This window comes from Anarrhichthys ocellatus, unplaced genomic scaffold (assembly GCF_004355925.1).
Source record: "Anarrhichthys ocellatus isolate YVR2014 unplaced genomic scaffold, GSC_Weel_1.0 scaffold23, whole genome shotgun sequence".
NCBI lineage: Eukaryota > Metazoa > Chordata > Actinopteri > Perciformes > Anarhichadidae > Anarrhichthys > Anarrhichthys ocellatus.
Genome location: NW_022280053.1, coordinates 4,971,271 through 4,988,026, shown reverse-complemented (window position 1 = coordinate 4,988,026; position 16,756 = coordinate 4,971,271). Strand labels below are relative to the sequence as shown.

At 41.0% G+C, this 16,756-nt stretch overlaps 1 protein-coding gene across 1 annotated transcript; it reads right to left on the bottom strand.

The window, feature by feature from the left end:
* Positions 1–5,243: 5,243 nt before the first annotated feature.
* tmem38b (transmembrane protein 38B) lies at positions 5,244–12,600 on the bottom strand. Its single transcript, XM_031860421.1, has 6 exons — positions 12,477–12,600; positions 8,155–8,311; positions 7,595–7,779; positions 7,403–7,490; positions 6,638–6,755; positions 5,244–5,893 (listed from the first exon to the last, which is right to left on the bottom strand). The coding sequence occupies exons 1-6, from the start codon at positions 12,598–12,600 to the stop codon at positions 5,591–5,593; spliced, it is 975 nt and encodes a 324-aa protein (XP_031716281.1). The 3' UTR covers positions 5,244–5,590.
* Positions 12,601–16,756: the final 4,156 nt, after the last annotated feature.

Here is a 16,756-nt window from a genome sequence, read left to right as displayed (position 1 = left end):
TTATTACTGAAACAAATACCATATGGTATTCACAGCATTCAAAGTATAGCTGTAATAAACTACTGAAAAGTCACGTGAAAATGTATTATATTATTAACACTCTATGTCCTATATAGATTATTTATTGCACTGTAATTCACCGTAATTCACTGCATCCACGTAAAGCTGTCATCCGTGGAAAATATTATCATTTTGTAAAAGTATAAAGACCAAAACATACGGCCATAGTACAGTACCGTTATTTTCAGCTACACCTGTTCAATCTAATGCAATCCAATGCAATGGCACTGCAATAAATCATATCTTTGTGAAGCTCATTAGTTTGTTTTTTTACACTGTTTATTTAGCTTCATGGCATTTCGAGGCTGTACCTTTTTATTTGTGCTGCTCCATAAATGTAAATACTGTATATATTGAACAAAACCACATTATTATTGGTGTTTTTATGATTATTTAACATGTCAATATACAGTATAAAGTAATGTGCAAAAGTTTGCTAATTTAAGTACAAAGAAAGTGAAATATTAACATAAGCTATCCCTTTCATTCTCCAGTGTTTCTGTTTCTCACTCTCTCTCACACACACACAGCCAGCTTTCTAGTCACGTTATAGTAGCTCCATTTTTGTTTTTGGCATTCTCCTCGCAGCTGTTCTTTACAAGTCAGATCTTGAATAGTGGTAGACATTGGCTGTTTGGTTTGCCATTCAGTTAGAGCTCTCTGAAGAGACTTCTGTGTTTGTATGTGTGTGTGAGAGAGGGCGAGAGAGAGAGAGAGAGAGAGAGAGATAGAAAAAGAGATGTCATATATACAACACCACAACCTTGTCTTGATGCGCTGATGTGAGTCCTTATTCCTACATTATGTGGTCCCCACACATTTTTCTTACTCTCCTCTGGTTTGTATTTCCCCATTTCTTTCTTTCTTTCTTTCTTTCTTTCTTTCTTTCTTTCTTTCTTGTCCCCTATCTGCCTTTCTCCTTCCTTCTGCCTAACTTCCCTAACTGAGTCTTTTCCTGTGTGGTCTCCAGCAGTTCTCTCCTTACTTTCATCTCACTTTGAAGAGATAATGAGTTTGATTGCATCACCAGCAGAGTCATTTGACAAAAAACTTTAGATTAAATAACACTTTGATCATTTAAAAAAAAATAGGAAGAAGTTGTCAGTGAAAAATAGTTGTTGCCACGCATTTTGCTGTTACTGTATGAAACTTTTTATTCCATCAGTTTTGTATCTTTTTAAGTGATAAATCATCCATGGCAGAGATTAGCTCAGAGGGAGCACATGGTCCCAATAGAGATCATGTCAGTGTGGGGTGAGAGGCCAAACAACGTCCAGTCTGAGACGTCACGTTTTGACATCACCGAGTTGGGAGCAGGTGCACAGCCACAAGCCAGAAGATTGTAGCCAGTTTAACACTTTCACAGTTACTTTCATGGATTGATAGGAGGTCTGGTGGGGATAAATGTTAATGAGATGACTCATACTGGCTGGAATTAAGCAAAAAGGCTCATTGTAAATGCATTTTCGGGTCATCATCATAATAAAAAATGGTTTAACAACAACTGCATAAATCTGGACAAACATTGGCTGACGATGAACATGAAAGGTCATGTTTGATTCTTTTGAGAAATAGAGGAAAACAAAGGGCCCTGGTCTCACTGGTGGTTGGAGGGATTTGGTGAAAGAGCGTGTGTGGGCGCACTAGTGTTTGTAGGTGTGTGAGCCCCAAGCGTCTTTGTGCCTTTTTGATGGACTCAGCCTTTGTTGCCACTCTACGTGTCACATGCACATGCACCGACATTGAGCAACTGAAGCACACACACGTGTCTGCATGCAAGTTGGCTGGTTTTTCACACAACAGAGTCTCCAAAAAACTGTTTTTTTTTTTTTTTAATTCTCATTTCTGGGAGGTAATTTTAGATGTTTTGAACGTTATCTGGGATTTTGGTCTATTTAAAATGCTCTCACAACCTAGAATGTCCTCATAAGTATAGTGGCTTGCCTATAGCCAATCCTCACAAGCACAGCTAAACCAGAACACACATGCAGGCAGCTACCATTGGCTCTGCAAAGAGGGTCCCCTCCTGTCCCCATCCCTTCTTGCCTGCAGCTGCTGGCCAGCTTGTCAGTTCCCAGGCATCAAGCCATCAGAGATGACGCCTCCTAACGCCACCAAGTGGTAATCACCTGTCCTGCACCACTCACCAACAGGCAGCAGTGGATGTTTAGAGGCTACCAAAAATGTTTATAGCTTCATTTATGGAGTTTGAAACTCAGTGTGTGTGTGTTTAAGTTGAGACTGAAGGTTCAAACCATATGATAAAGCCACATTATGGAATGAAAACCATGTAATATAAGCTGTGTATGCTGTTATGCCATCATGTTGGTTGTATCACAGCACCTTTATTACACTGCATGACATTGTTTTTTTGTAAATTCACTTATATTCTAGATTACGGAAATAGAGCACTTTAATAGTCATGAATGTTTCTCTCCAGGAAAGTGCTGCAATTATTCATATTTAGCCCCAAAATTCTGGGGTAATGAATTTCTTATCGCAGAGGTCATGCAAAGTGCTTTACAGGCAAATGATAAGAAAGATATAAATATAAAATGACAGACAAGTTTAAAACCAAATAAATAAAAATACCATTAAACTGATTAAAAGCTGTGGAGAGGACGGTCTTCAGCTTAATTTTAAAAATGGCTACTGTTGGGAAATATCTTGGTTCCAAGGGGAGCTGATTCCAGCAGTGAGCAGCGTAATGTCTGAACGCTGTTTCACCACATTTGAACTCTTAGCACACCACTAACTGACCAGTCCCTGCAGATCTGAGACCCAGCTTGTACTCGGCAAACATATCTGCCATATATATTGAGCCCAGACCATTGAGTGACTTAAAGACAATAAGTCGGGCCTTTAATCAATTCTACATTTAACTGGAAGCCAGTGCAGGGATCTAAGAATTGGAGAAATATCTTCTCTTTTCTTGGTGTGTGTCACTATTCTAGCTGCAGCATTTTGAATAAATTGGAAACAAATGAGTCAATGAGTGAGCAACTTAAAGGATGAGGCTGGCATTCCTTGAAAAGACACACCAACTATGTGGTGGTCTGTTTCGCAATACTTTCTGACTTCTCCAGGCTCATTCTGAAAATGTAAATTAAAAATTTAAAAACAGGTCATATAAATAGTTACATTTTATTTATTTGTAAGTAGTGATTTGAGTGAAATGACTGGGCGCTGCAGTTTATTTGCAAATGTTACTCGAACACAAGTAAAATGTTTTTATAGGGGGGGACTATTTGTTTATGCTGATTTGCCACTTACAATTTAGGATTGCTTCAAAGTGAACTACAGCACCCGTCCATGTGTTCATGGTTATGACAGATCTTGTAAGGGGGATCAATCCATCGTTTGTTTTGCTCCTTTGTTGACACAAAACTAAAGCATATCTCTTCATTCATCCTTTAAGTCAAATGATGAGAAACGAGATAAAAAGCTACAACAAAACAGGTCACAGAATCAAGATGTCGGTGTCGGACGTACCCTGATGGCCTCCCAGTCTACTGTGTGTGTGTGTGTGTGTGTCTCTGTTGTGGGTTTGTTTGTGGATAGTATGCCATGGTCTAAGTATGTCCTTAACCTCTACTTAGACTGTGGGTTCAAAGTCATGTGTATCGGAATGTGTGTGCATACAGTATCCTTGCTTTGTGTCTATGTGCACAAGTCGTGTGTGTTGTGGGATGGAAAGCGGAAAAACTGATATTTCTGAGCCATGTTATTCCGCATCCTTGCTTTATCCGTCAATCCGTGGATTCAAGTGTATGGGAATGTATGCATGCATTGCGTGTATAATGTATTATGTGTGCATGTAAGCCACTTTTTTTTAAAGATTAATTTTCTGCACCGGACAACTGGGAAACAGGAATATCTCTGGGCATATAAAAGAGGCTGAAGAGATGTGCCATAGAGCAGGTGAAGCGCAGGCGAAACAGGCAGGGGCCCCGACAGTGGGGGGGGTTGCTCGGGTCAATGAGTAATTGTGGTGGGGGTCACACAGGTCTGGACCTCATTAAGAGTAATGTCTGGGAACTTTCAGGCTCTGAGCCATCGTCATGTCCCCTGTCTTCTTATCATGGGAGGCAGCGTGAGGGAAAACAATGGCTTATTAACGTGTCTTTCAGTTTTCCAGGTCACATAGTTTGCCATTAGAGTCAGGAAGATCAACGCACACACGCACACACACACACACACACACACGCTAATACTGAGCAGTTTTGCAGCAAACACTTTCAGATGCAAGCCTGTTACTGACATGCACACGTCTGACATCTGTGGACTTGAGACCTTTGAAAGGCAGGTACATCATCTCAGCCGGAATCGCTTTTGATCGTCTTCTCTTATCTCTTCAACACCCCCCCCCCCCTCCCTCATCTGTTCTTAATTTGTATTCACAGGGGGGTTTTCTGCTGTCTGAGGTTACATAGATGAGAATTGGGGGGGATTTGTGGGCTCTCTCTCCAGCAGCTTTTTAAAGAGGCTGAGGTATCAATCAGGTGCTGATGTTACACTGATGCAATGTTTCAGCCTATGAGGTTACTTCTGGATGCTGCGCTGCTTTTTATCAACTCACCAGCAGCTAATTAAGATACCGGTTAACATTTGACAAATTATACTGTGAACTAATGTGCTAAGATGGCTACATGATGTTTAATTCCGTATTAATTAGGGGCTTTCTGTCAGGGACTTAAACATGTTAAAATGTGACTAATGATCTGTTTGGTGCTTTAAAGTGAGGCAATATTGAGTCGGGTCGATGGTCACTGAACCGCATGAATCTGTCTGATAAAGCGGAGCGACTAGAAATCACAAAACCCATGTTGTAGTGCATTTAACCCGTTTATTCTCATGCTTTTACGTGCAATTCAAAGATTCACCAAAGAAACAGAATACAATAAAAATTGTCTTCCATTTTGAAAATGTTCATTCAAGAGTGCAATTATTTAGTATAAATAGAATACAATATCTGAGTGTTATAGAATATAAACTCTTTAAAAAAAGTGTTTCTAACCAGTTCAGAGTATGAAATATAGCATTTACATGAAGCAGGAAACAGACATTCATAGATCAGCAGGTGCACAGCACTGTTCCCAAAACCCAAGGATAACATCAACAGTTTTCACTCATTATAAATATATATATATATATATATATATATATATATATATATATATTAAAAATGAAGCTACACGTTGTACTACAAGTGTGCAATCAGCCCAAGGATATATGATTTTCACATCCAACAGCATAAATATCACAGTAGTTTAAGGACGGGGTGATTATCCCACAGTAAGGTGCAGGGTTGGTTGGAGTCGGCTCTTTTTGAAATGCTATTTCAGCAGTCGGATTTAAATTGCATTGTAAGTAATGAATAAGAGAAATGTTATTTGGACGGAACAAAAACGTATGTCTTGATAAAAGAAAAATAACACATAAAGTCTGAGAACTGACGTGACAAATGTCAATCAGAAATGACTCCACAACCCTGCTTAGAGGTGAAAAGGCGCTATGGGGTGGAGGCTGACTAGTTTATCTTCTTGCAGTTTGTTGTGTCCGCGTTCTCTGACTTCTCTTTGGCTTTGAGCGATCCACTCTGACCCTTGACACGAGAAACCGGGGTAGTTTTCCGCGCTGCTCCATTCTCACCAATCTCTTTGGTTCCGGCGATGGCGGTCGTCCCGTTGGTTGCACCGTGATTGCCGCACGCTTTCTGTACCTCGCCGGTTAGGGCATCATAAGGGGAGTGGCCGGCGAAGAGGGTCTTGTAGACGGCCGACTCGATGGTGGCGAATGGTGAGGAGGAGGAGCCTGTCAGCATCATCCTCGACTAAAGAAAAAGATAAATGTGTGAAAACAGAAACAAAATGTCTGATTAGGTTTAGAATTGAATCATTTCCGAACTATAGCAGCAGCTAGAATCACTATATTCCAATTAACAATGGATCACATGACTACTTGTATGTAAAGGGACTTGCTTGTGGTGATGAACCTACAGAGAAGTGTCAGCTGTATGCAATTTGTCACTTTTCACTGAAGTAATTAGGGGATGATCTGCATCATCAGGATCACAAACTAATAAATAGAAGATTTGGACGCAAGACTTTAAATCTGATGAAATGCCTCTGCGTTAATTCGACAGATCAGAGACGATGAGAGCTAAAAGAATGGGAGTTGAAAGAAGACACGGTAGATTTATCTGTGTCTCAGTCAAGAGCACAAGTTTCCCAAAGAAGAGAAGAGAAGAGAGAGGATGATGCAAGCTGATGAAAATGATGCAAAAGCACCAGCCCTGCGGGTAACACCGAGCTAATGCGAGTCACCACAGCTCAAACTTCAAAAAAGCAGAGGGAGAAAGGTCATTTAGAAGACAGGACGCCACAGATTTGGAGGGATCCACGGCACCAAAACATTTTACATACCCGAGTTACTAAGAATGGTATGAAATCATTTTTGTATGCGTCATCGGTAAGCAAATTGCCCAAAACGTGCCTTACTGTTCTGCATCTGAATCGCTAGCACCGTGGGCGTTTATTCTCACGGTCACGATTTCGGGTATGAGCTACGGACTGACCTTGTTGACGACGGTGAAGACGGTGTAGATGAGCATCAGGTGGTGCGTCTTGAGAGGCAGGTAGTGGGTCTGCTGCAGAGCAAACAGCACCGCTCCGATCAGGGTGATCTTGGTGGGGCTGAACAGACATGCAATGAGAGAATGGTTATGATATAATATGAAAGACATCACATCTCATGTGCTTCAACTATTATACACAAATTAACTAAATTGGAGACACACGTCATCAATGTAGCTGTAAACTCAAATCACGTTTTAATGCTGCCTGAAGGTAACAAAGAGAACATGTTTGATACCATTTGTATACATACATAGGCGCCAGCTGTAGCATATCCCCAGATTTGTTAAGTGTTTTAGAAAGTTGGCTTGTTCGGTAGATGAGAATATCAATACCACTGTCATGTCAATAAGGTAAATATAAAAGGTACAACCATGAGCCAATCATCTTATATTATTTGCTTACCAGAAACTCTAAAAGGTCAAAAAATAACATGTTGTATCTTGTTTGTTTAATCCATGCAGTGTAAAAATGTCAAGTTGTATTTTTACATGAGGGGTTGTGTGCCAGACTATTTCTTGTCAGGAAAAGAAATGTCATGTAGTCATTTCTTAAATAAACACATTTCCCAAAATGTCAAACTATTCCTTTCAGTTTAACATTCATACTAAATGCAACACAATACACTCTCAGTGATTTCATTGAAAATGTAGTTTTATCGATAGATCAGCGATTTTGTGCTTATAAGAGTCCTGCAGAAGACTTACTAAGACATCTTTAGGAGCTCATTAGTCTCTGGTTTCCATACACCTCGAACAAGCTGCTCAAAGTTACTTATCAGACCTCCTCCAGCACCTAGTGGGGGTAAGAAAAGAAAAGAAACATATGCTTGATACAGATGGGTGTTCATATAAATAATCCATTGAAGAATCCTTCTGCATGCACCGTCAGCTACCGACCTTTAGCCCACCCAATGGCAATCATAACCAGCAGGCTGTCTTTGTATTTGCTGTGTGCCTGGGTCACCCCCCCAAGCACCTTCCACGTCCTGGTCACTTCCTTCATCACCGACAGCACCAGCCTGAGAGGCAGCAGGGCAGAGCAACAGTACACCAGGTCCATGGGGCAGTAAAACACTAGGTACCTGTAGAGACACACACACACACACACACCTCAGGTACCTGCTGTGTGTCAACTACATGTTCATTAAACACGTTGACAGTATCACCTGCATGTTTCTGTCAAGTACCACCAGCAGAGGGTGCTGTGTACTTCTTTTGAGGAGAGTGTAATAATATGTGCCACCAGTAGAGGGTACTATAGGCTTCATATTAAGAGGTGGGAACTTGACAACAACCTCTCTGTTTCATTCAATCTCTTCCACATGTCATGCTCCCTTAACAGGAAATTAAGTAGTTGCACATTTCTTCACAAAAGTTGCAGAGGGCCTCTCTCTAACCCTGCAAACTGTCTGCCCCCCCTCCTCTTTGCTCTTTACTCTGTTTCAAGGTATATTTACCAGGTGATCGACGCAAGCAGAACACCGGTGCTGTTGGACAAAGGTGCCACCGCGGGCTCGGCCAGCATGATGGCAGACAGCACGGCTCCTCCAAAACAGAAGAGCATGGAGCTGAACCAGCAGGCTAAGGGGCTGACTCTGGAGACCTCAAGAACACCTGCACAAGAACAGAAGCATACTCGTCAGCAGGATGGCTGTGACGTGGATCTCCCCCGAGTCCCATATACGTGGTATATTTCCAATACATAAGGTATTAGCATTCCTACAGGGTCTTTTAAAAGCCTGGTAACACCCCTGCAATCACTGTTGTTGCATGTTTACCACAATAAGCATTAAATATAGTCTTTATTATAGTGGAGGGATTTACAGTATGTGATGACAGTAATAATATGGAAAAGGTAATTTGTGAATTCCACAGTGTTGTTGTAGAAACACATTTTAAATTTAACATACAAGTGTTTTAAAGAAGAAGTGGAGTTTAACACGTTGGGCTCTTCCCTGTGTGACGCACGAGTCTCCCAATCCCCGTAACTGTGTTAATATTAACTAGTCAGAGGGAGGTCTGTCAAGCACAGTAACATTATTGCGTAGTTCAAAGTGCAGAGGCACGGCATTTATTTGATCAATGCTCCTTCTGTTTCCACCATTTAAAAAGAACACTGTATTCCTTTTTCTCCCCTGAACCCATTTACACGCTAACTACTGCAACATCACGAGTTTTAGGCAACTGAAATAGCTCGTGAACTGCTGTGTATTAGGATACTGATGTTCTTACTGCAAGTCTGCGCTATGGAAGGAAGGTCTGGTGTTACTATTATCCAGCCAATGATTGAGATGTGTTTATATAACTCTATTGACCTTTGCAGAGATGGTTCAATATTATCTAAAACCGACTCGTCCGACTCTACCAGAATTAGTGCCGCCGACGCACACTAGAATATCCCTGTTTGACTAAACTCCAGACGGGTAACGCTCAGTCGACATTGAACCACCTGCCCAGAGTCACTGTATGGCCACACACAGGACCATACTGGTAATCTGAGGATTACAGACAGATTATAGACTCCTGGAGAGTGATCGGTAGACCAGGAGGATTTATAACTCTATCTGCCTCCTCTGCAGACTCCCAGAGGATTCTGTCTGCTCAGCTCACTTTTTAAACTTTGCCCACACTCAAAGAATATGGAAATAATAGACAAGCGGTGGAATTCACCACTTTAAAAAAAAAGTGCACAAAGTTGTGGACGAGTATTAGTTCTTAAATGAGACATCGAACAATATTATCTTTTTGAACAGTTCTGATGCTAAAATAGAACTTTAAAATACTACAAGTACCAATACAACAATGGAATAAGGGATAACCATGCTTTAAGTTATGGAACTACTATTCCCATAACCTGTTGGCTTTGAGTGATGTAAGCAAGAAGTATAATATTGCCATGGAGTAAGTAAGTCAGCTGTGGGTTACACCTCCCTCCCCATTTGTATATTTGTTTACATTTTGGCAAATAGCATAATTTAAAGTATGTTGAATTAGCTGTTGGCATTTCCTGTTTGCAGTGTACCCATGAATGTACAGACAGCTATTCCAAGATTACTTTAATACTGAAGAAAACTTAAAAACGTGATGATTCTAATGCAAGTTCTGGAGATATAAGGGGCGCTTTTTTTCAATGAGTCATAAGTAGATGTCTGAGTGTTTGTTTGTACTATTGATTTATTCTGAGATAATTATATCCTTGGGAAGTGTACGTCACGCTGAACAAATATGTCTATAAAGTCTGTGTTCAGATTTGAGTTATGAGTCTGAAGTTTACATGCAAAAATCAGGAACTAAGAGTTTTATAGTACCTTTTAAAATTCCTCATCCGATGTGTTTCACAGACACTGCTGCTGCTCCAACCACTGACGGTGTTAGTGAGTGGGCCTAAAGTAAACAACTTCCTGTTTTTAGAACACCGGTATGCACCTGTCTCCTTCGGTTCACACAGTGTCCTGACCTCACGTCTGTCCCTTCATCCCCCCTTTAAGCTCTCCCACGCCCCCGTGGGTAGGCGCCCCTCACAGTTCTGAAAAGCTCTGCTATATACCAGAAAGAACAGTAGTGTGAGCGAGTGCAATATGGCTTCAGCTCCGAGTGGTTACTGCATGCAACTGCAGCATCAAAAGCACAGTGAAGTGTCAGTGTTAACAAATTCTACAGTTATTTTCGTGTGTGTGATTTCAGTTTTGCAACGATGACACAACGAGACAGTTTTTTTTCCCCTTTGTGTGTCTGATGTAATGGACGTTTCTGGTTTAAAAACTAGCTGCCAGTTACAAGAGGAGGAAGTTTAGGGGGAGAAAAAGCACCCAACGAGTCCCTTCCTCCTGTGAGAGCCTCAGCCTACATGAGATAAATGCTCAGTATCAGTGCTTTTGGTCTTATCGCAGTTGCAGCACTCAGTTCACAGGGTGCAGCACATGGCTAACATAGTTAACAGGGTCACTGTGTCATCCCTTTTAGTTCCAGAGTGAAACAAACTGCTAAGTGTCAGAGCCTGACAAAAAAATAAATAATGCTTTGTTTACATTTTACACTGAAATATGTCACTGTGTTTGGACTGCTCTGACCTGCTGGGCTACAAACGCACCCTTACCAGATCAAGATCCTGTTTGCTGGTTTGCGTTTAAGGAAACACATTTGCAAGTCAAATTTGGCAAATACAGGTCAAGAACACCACAGCTGCAACATGTCATACTGGTTGTTGTTGTTTTTTTTAATTCCTCTTTTTTCTGAGAGGAAAAAGTATCTTAGTATATTCAGTGTCTATTAGTTTAAGTCCAGATCTTTCACAAATCGAACTCAAAGGAAAAGGAGACGAGTCTTGCAGCTGAGAAACAGTTCAGTTGTTGCTGCTGCAGCCTGATCAACAACCAGGACGGCATCCCTCCCACCATACACACACTTGCGCATAAATAAGACATTCCTCCTCAGACATTCCTCCTCACTCTTGAAACTGGAGAACTAGAGAAGAAACAAAAGTGGCTTATCCCCGGTTATTTTCGGCCTTGAAGAGGGACCCGCTGATCGACTGTCCTCCTCCACCCGATACAATCCACTCACAGCAATGTTTAAAATAACTCCGCAGTAAACTGCACAGATGGTGTCATGGAAATGTAGAGAGACCCGGCGAGCGTGTTTTAAATCCTCAGGCTGGTGGAGAAGAGTTAACATGGAAAGAGAAAAGAACGGGCGGGTTGAGAGTGGTTTACGGCATTCCTTTAATTCTTTGGGGAAAAACAAGAACTTCAGCTTGCTCCCTGAGTGTTAAATGTCTTCTTTATTCGGGTTTTATTGAATTTCTTTTGCTATCCTCTCCGTTATGAGGTTTTCGTGTTGTGTTTGCTGACCTCTGGCATGTTGTTTCTCTATATTTTCCCTCTGTGTGCATCTGTCTCTCAGCTACAGATAGATGGATGGATGGGAGCAGGGGACTACGGGTTAAAAGGTCACGGGAGCTCAGATGCTTTGCGAGGCAAGTTCATAAATAGACCGTAGAGTCACAGCAGCGGGACTACAATGGAGTGCGTGCGTGTTCTTATAAGTTGTGTGTGTGTGTAAAGTCGACTCTCTGTGCAGTTAAAGTCCACCTGTCCCTGTACACTTTATCTCAGTCACATAGCATACTGGCTCAGCGGATATACAATCAACTGTTACTCAGCAGCAGTGTGTGCTTTAAAGTTACATTTATTTATCAACTCATTATGGCAGAATAGCAGTGCGTCCCATTATCTGGCACATCTTTCTTTTACTATCTAATGTTTAGTTTTTGTGACCTTTTATACGAGGGGTTAATTTAACTTTTAGAGCAGTATATGTAGTTTGGGCTGTTTAACTTTATATAATTATTTATTATTTAGTCTACACTCCTTACCAGGGCGGTGATATGTGGGGTGGACGAAATAATAGAAACAACAGTCAATAAACAAATAAATAAGCTTTTAAATGTAGCTTCTAATAACACTAAGACTAATAGTATGAATGTATATTGAATGTCCTTATAACAAGAAAGAACACAACAGAAGTAGATCGAGATTATATGCACAAATAAAAACTGATTTCAGATGTTTTCACTTTAAAATACAGCCCACTAACTTCCCCAGTGCTTGCGTGGCATTCTGGTGTTGTTCTTGAAACACCGGGACATCATGAGGCATATTTGTGGAAGTTTCACCAGGACAAACTCTTGCCTAAACTTGTGCAAAATAACTTGATGAAACCTGCAAATGGCGTGCCATGTTATCACGCGCGTGAACTTTGCGTCAGCCACTTATCTTACCTGGCTGCTCCCTCAGAGCCATGATTGACACGATGTAGTGCGCCATGTCGAAGTATGGAAACATGGACAAGTTTGCAAGTCCGTGGGACAACTCGTCCAAAGGCAGCAACTCCAACGAATCCATCTTCTTCTTTTTTTTTTTAAATATAAAAACTCTTCAGCAACAGGAAGCGATAGTCTAGTTGATCTCCGCGAGTACTTCAAGGGGAGAAATAGGCACCGGTCCAATTCGGAGCATCACGGGCTTCATCCACCGCCTGTAAAGTGTGACACAAGCCGGTGGCCCAAACAGCTGTGTGTGTGTCTGCGGATACTCTGTCGCCAAGTTGCTCGCATCTGTAACGGATCCGTAACGCCAGAGGGGTGATCATCGTCGGTGTTGCCCCATCGGCGACGCTGTCATCGGCTCATAGCCGGAATTCCTGCTCAGTGTTCCGCCATGCTAGTGATGTGGCGCCGGGCGGAGCGAGCGCGGCTGTGGGATTGGAGGAGCGCGAGCACGGGCGAGCCAATCACGTGTCACAGTGGTGGCTCTGTGAGGCGATGCCAACAAACCATGTTCAGACAAACATGCTGGGTCCACAGTGTTGGGACTTGTTTAACTGTTTACACTAAAAGCTTACAGGCTTATCTTCAATAGATGGAAGATACAGGTATAAATGCTAAAATGGAATTGATATCATGTATTACATGGTATTATATTGTTGAAGGTATTTTGGGTCTGTATGATGTATTTTTACATTTACTGTATGACACAGTAAAACAAAGTTCTCTTTTTCATGTTTGGTCAGTGTGTCATGTTTATTTGGCTCTGAGGAAAATGGCTTCTTTATCTCCTACCATTATTGTTGACCTACAGTTTAGATAGAGTAGACTATCACAAAACTACATATAGTAATTACCACTTTGTTGTCTCACATTGGGTAATATATCTTTACCTTGTTTGACAGCACACAGGAACTTTAAGGGGATGTTGACACAACAACGAAAGCACTTTATGCAGATTCAAACTGTGTCGAGGACGGTGGAGCTGGTTGATCCTTTTTGAACTCCCTTGTATTTGTCTGGTCATATGATCAGATCAGAGTCACTGCAACATCAGTGCTTTCATGGTGCATTCCACGACCTATGGGTCAGTTGTACTGTACATAATTTGATGTATAAAACAAAAACATTTGTTTAAATCTATCACAAAATGGTTTTGTGCATTAAAACATTCTCTACATGTGCAAATTAGTCAGTTAGTCTTCTGGCCAGCATGAGCATGACACCTGGTGGTGGCTCCTTAGTTTTTTTCTTTGACTTTTTAGAATCAAATTGGAATAGAATCAGATCTAATAATAATTGTTCTGTTACAATGTGGTTAATTGGCACAATAGTAGCTTTGCTTGCTAATATTGAGACACTGACACATCGATCCTCATTTGATTTCTGAATAAAAGCTTTTTGCTACCGTATAGCTTGACGTAGCACATTAAGAATACACTTCATCTTTCTGTTTTAACCAATACAGCTGGTTACATACATACAATTAAATAATAAACCTGTACAGAAACGAGATGGGGTGCCCTCGTGAAGATTTTACTGCACGCCTTATAATAGGTGCTGGGGCAAGCAGCTGCAGCCAAAAAGCTGTGGTTATGACACAACGCCTTTTATAACATGTCAGACATTTGGTGTCACCCAAAGTGAACAATCAGACATCAAACTTGCAACACATATGCTTGTATTTATTTTGAAGTAGCATCTGGCAGTTTGTATATCATCTAACATCTCAGTATGGTTCTGATCATTGAAATCAGCTGCACTTCCGCTTAAAAGAAACGTTATTATAGTGCAATGTTTTCAAAGGTATTTTAAGAGCTTTCGAGAAGCTGTAATGTAAAGTTATTGCCACTAGATGGCAGCAGTCTACTACATGTCTCACAATGTTGATATCTGCCCTCATAGAATGTTACTGAAACATAATCATCCAAAAGCAACAGTCAAATAATCAGTAATATTACACTTATTTAATTGTCTCTTATTAAAAAAGATAAATCAGCAAGTAAATGCCTGCAGAATATTGTCATCAAAAAAAAAACAGTTGATAAAAAAAAAGGCTGATGAAGATAGTCATCAGTGAATAAGGGTGGTGTTCACCTTTTACTGCCCTTTACACAAGCCATTGTGTTACTTGTTGAACTGTGATGGAAACTCCTAGTAGAGGTGATGTGATTCCAAAGCCATGATTAACATGGACTGATAGCATAGAGAGGCACAATACCGAACATGCCCTGGTGATGATGTAAACCTCGTATTTAAAACCAACATCAGAGTGAAACTCAACCCCAGACCACTCCTATGTTTGTGTTGGTAGCAGACGGCTGAGATGTGTATCAGCTTGTTGAAACCTCTGACGTGTGCACTGTGTCGTCATTGAAAGCTCTACGTTATTGCCAGAGCTTGCATTTTAGATATCGCCCAGCTATATTGTGTGACACCTCCCATAAATATATTATAGGACCGTGGGTCCATCAGGGTCAAGGCTCAGTGCTTGTCAATGCTTTCAACACACACACACACACACACACACACACTCCTCTCCCTCTGAGCACTTCTCATCAGTATTCTCCCACTGGTGCAGGATTATACTGTGTCCGCAGCGTTGACAGCACATGGACGGCCTCTCATTCCTCGGATTTCCGGGGCCCACCTCGAAGCCCCGGAGGCTAAAACCGGGGATTTCAGAACAACTGGAATCTTTATTTGATTACGTCTGTGGCCGACAAGCCTGTCACCGGTGTGTTAAGTCTTACTACAACCATCAATTCTGCCCACGTCATTCTTGGAAAAGGCTTTAGGGGATAACCATGAACAGGAAAACACAGTCGGAAGAAATCGAGGCAACATCACCTGAATCCATACATCTATATATTTATATGGATCATTTTCTAGATTAAACAAAAATAATTCAGGCTTGACTTCGAGTTGACTCCCTTACTTACTTTAGACAGCTGTAGATTTCTTTCCAGCTTGTTTATTATGGCACATTTTAAACGCATTAAGTGCTTTATTCTCAGTCACTTGGGGGCAGCTCAACATTGATATATTACCATTCTATAAAGTTGTTATGGCAAACGTGTTGGCAAACGGTTGCCTATATACACACCTGGCAGTCACTTAGCTACATAAGAATTCATTTTGAAATTGTGTTTTTGTCAATTTGATTAATTACCTTTTTAGCTCTGTTTCAGTCTCCACCAACTGCTGATGGAAATATCTGCCTCCTTCAGGACCTTTACGCATCGGGGACGTTTTCTTTGTGCAAATATTTCGCTTGTCAATACATGTTTTCGAACTGTTGTTTTTGTCATGAATAGCCTACTTTCACACAGAACGGAGAACAGAAACAGATCCGGATGCACTGATCCGACTTTTTCATCTATATAGTGATACCTGGGCTTTAAGTATCGCCCAATACCGAGTACTGATCCGATAGCAGTGTGTAATTAATGAGCTGTGAAGTGACTGGGGTCATTCTTTTATATCTAAGGCAAATCAGGCTTGACTTAAATATTGCTTTCCAAACGTTATAAAACAAAATGTAACAAATACATACATTGATATAAATGTACTGACTTGTTATTCATCAAAATAATGGTATCCGATAACATATTGGCTTATTGTCACCAATAACCGATCCAGCTATTTGAGTCAGTATGAGACCGATATCCGACATCTGTATCTGTATCGGTGCATCTCTAGTTTTATTGTAATAGTGTGCATTCCCAGCACAGAGAAGAACCATTTAATTGTGTAAAATAAAGCTGGATTGGCGTCATCCTTTAACTAAAGATGTCAGAGGTGTCTTACTTACTGTCTGCTGGATTGAATTGGCTGTGACAGACAACGGATGCACCATTATGCAACTTAAGGGAACATAAGCTTTTGCCTTAAAGTTTTTATTTTGAAGGCGTACATGTAGAGAGAAGAGAGTGGAAGCAGGACACAAGCCACACCTTATGAAAGATGACATAAAGGCAGAATGACTAACGGTGAATGTGCCATCTGTTTTGATTACATTGTTGTTCAGGTGTTCAAGTGCCGAATTCCCCCAAAAATGTAACCGTTGACGCACGAAACATAGGACCTTTTTTATACCAGATGAAAAAGGCACACGAAGCTCTCTGCCTGTCTGCATGTTGTTGTGTAGCAACCGAGCAAATTCCTGGGTATGGTGAGCAAGATGCAGTACATCAGCCCATTAATCAAACTCAACCACTGAGCGGATCCATTAT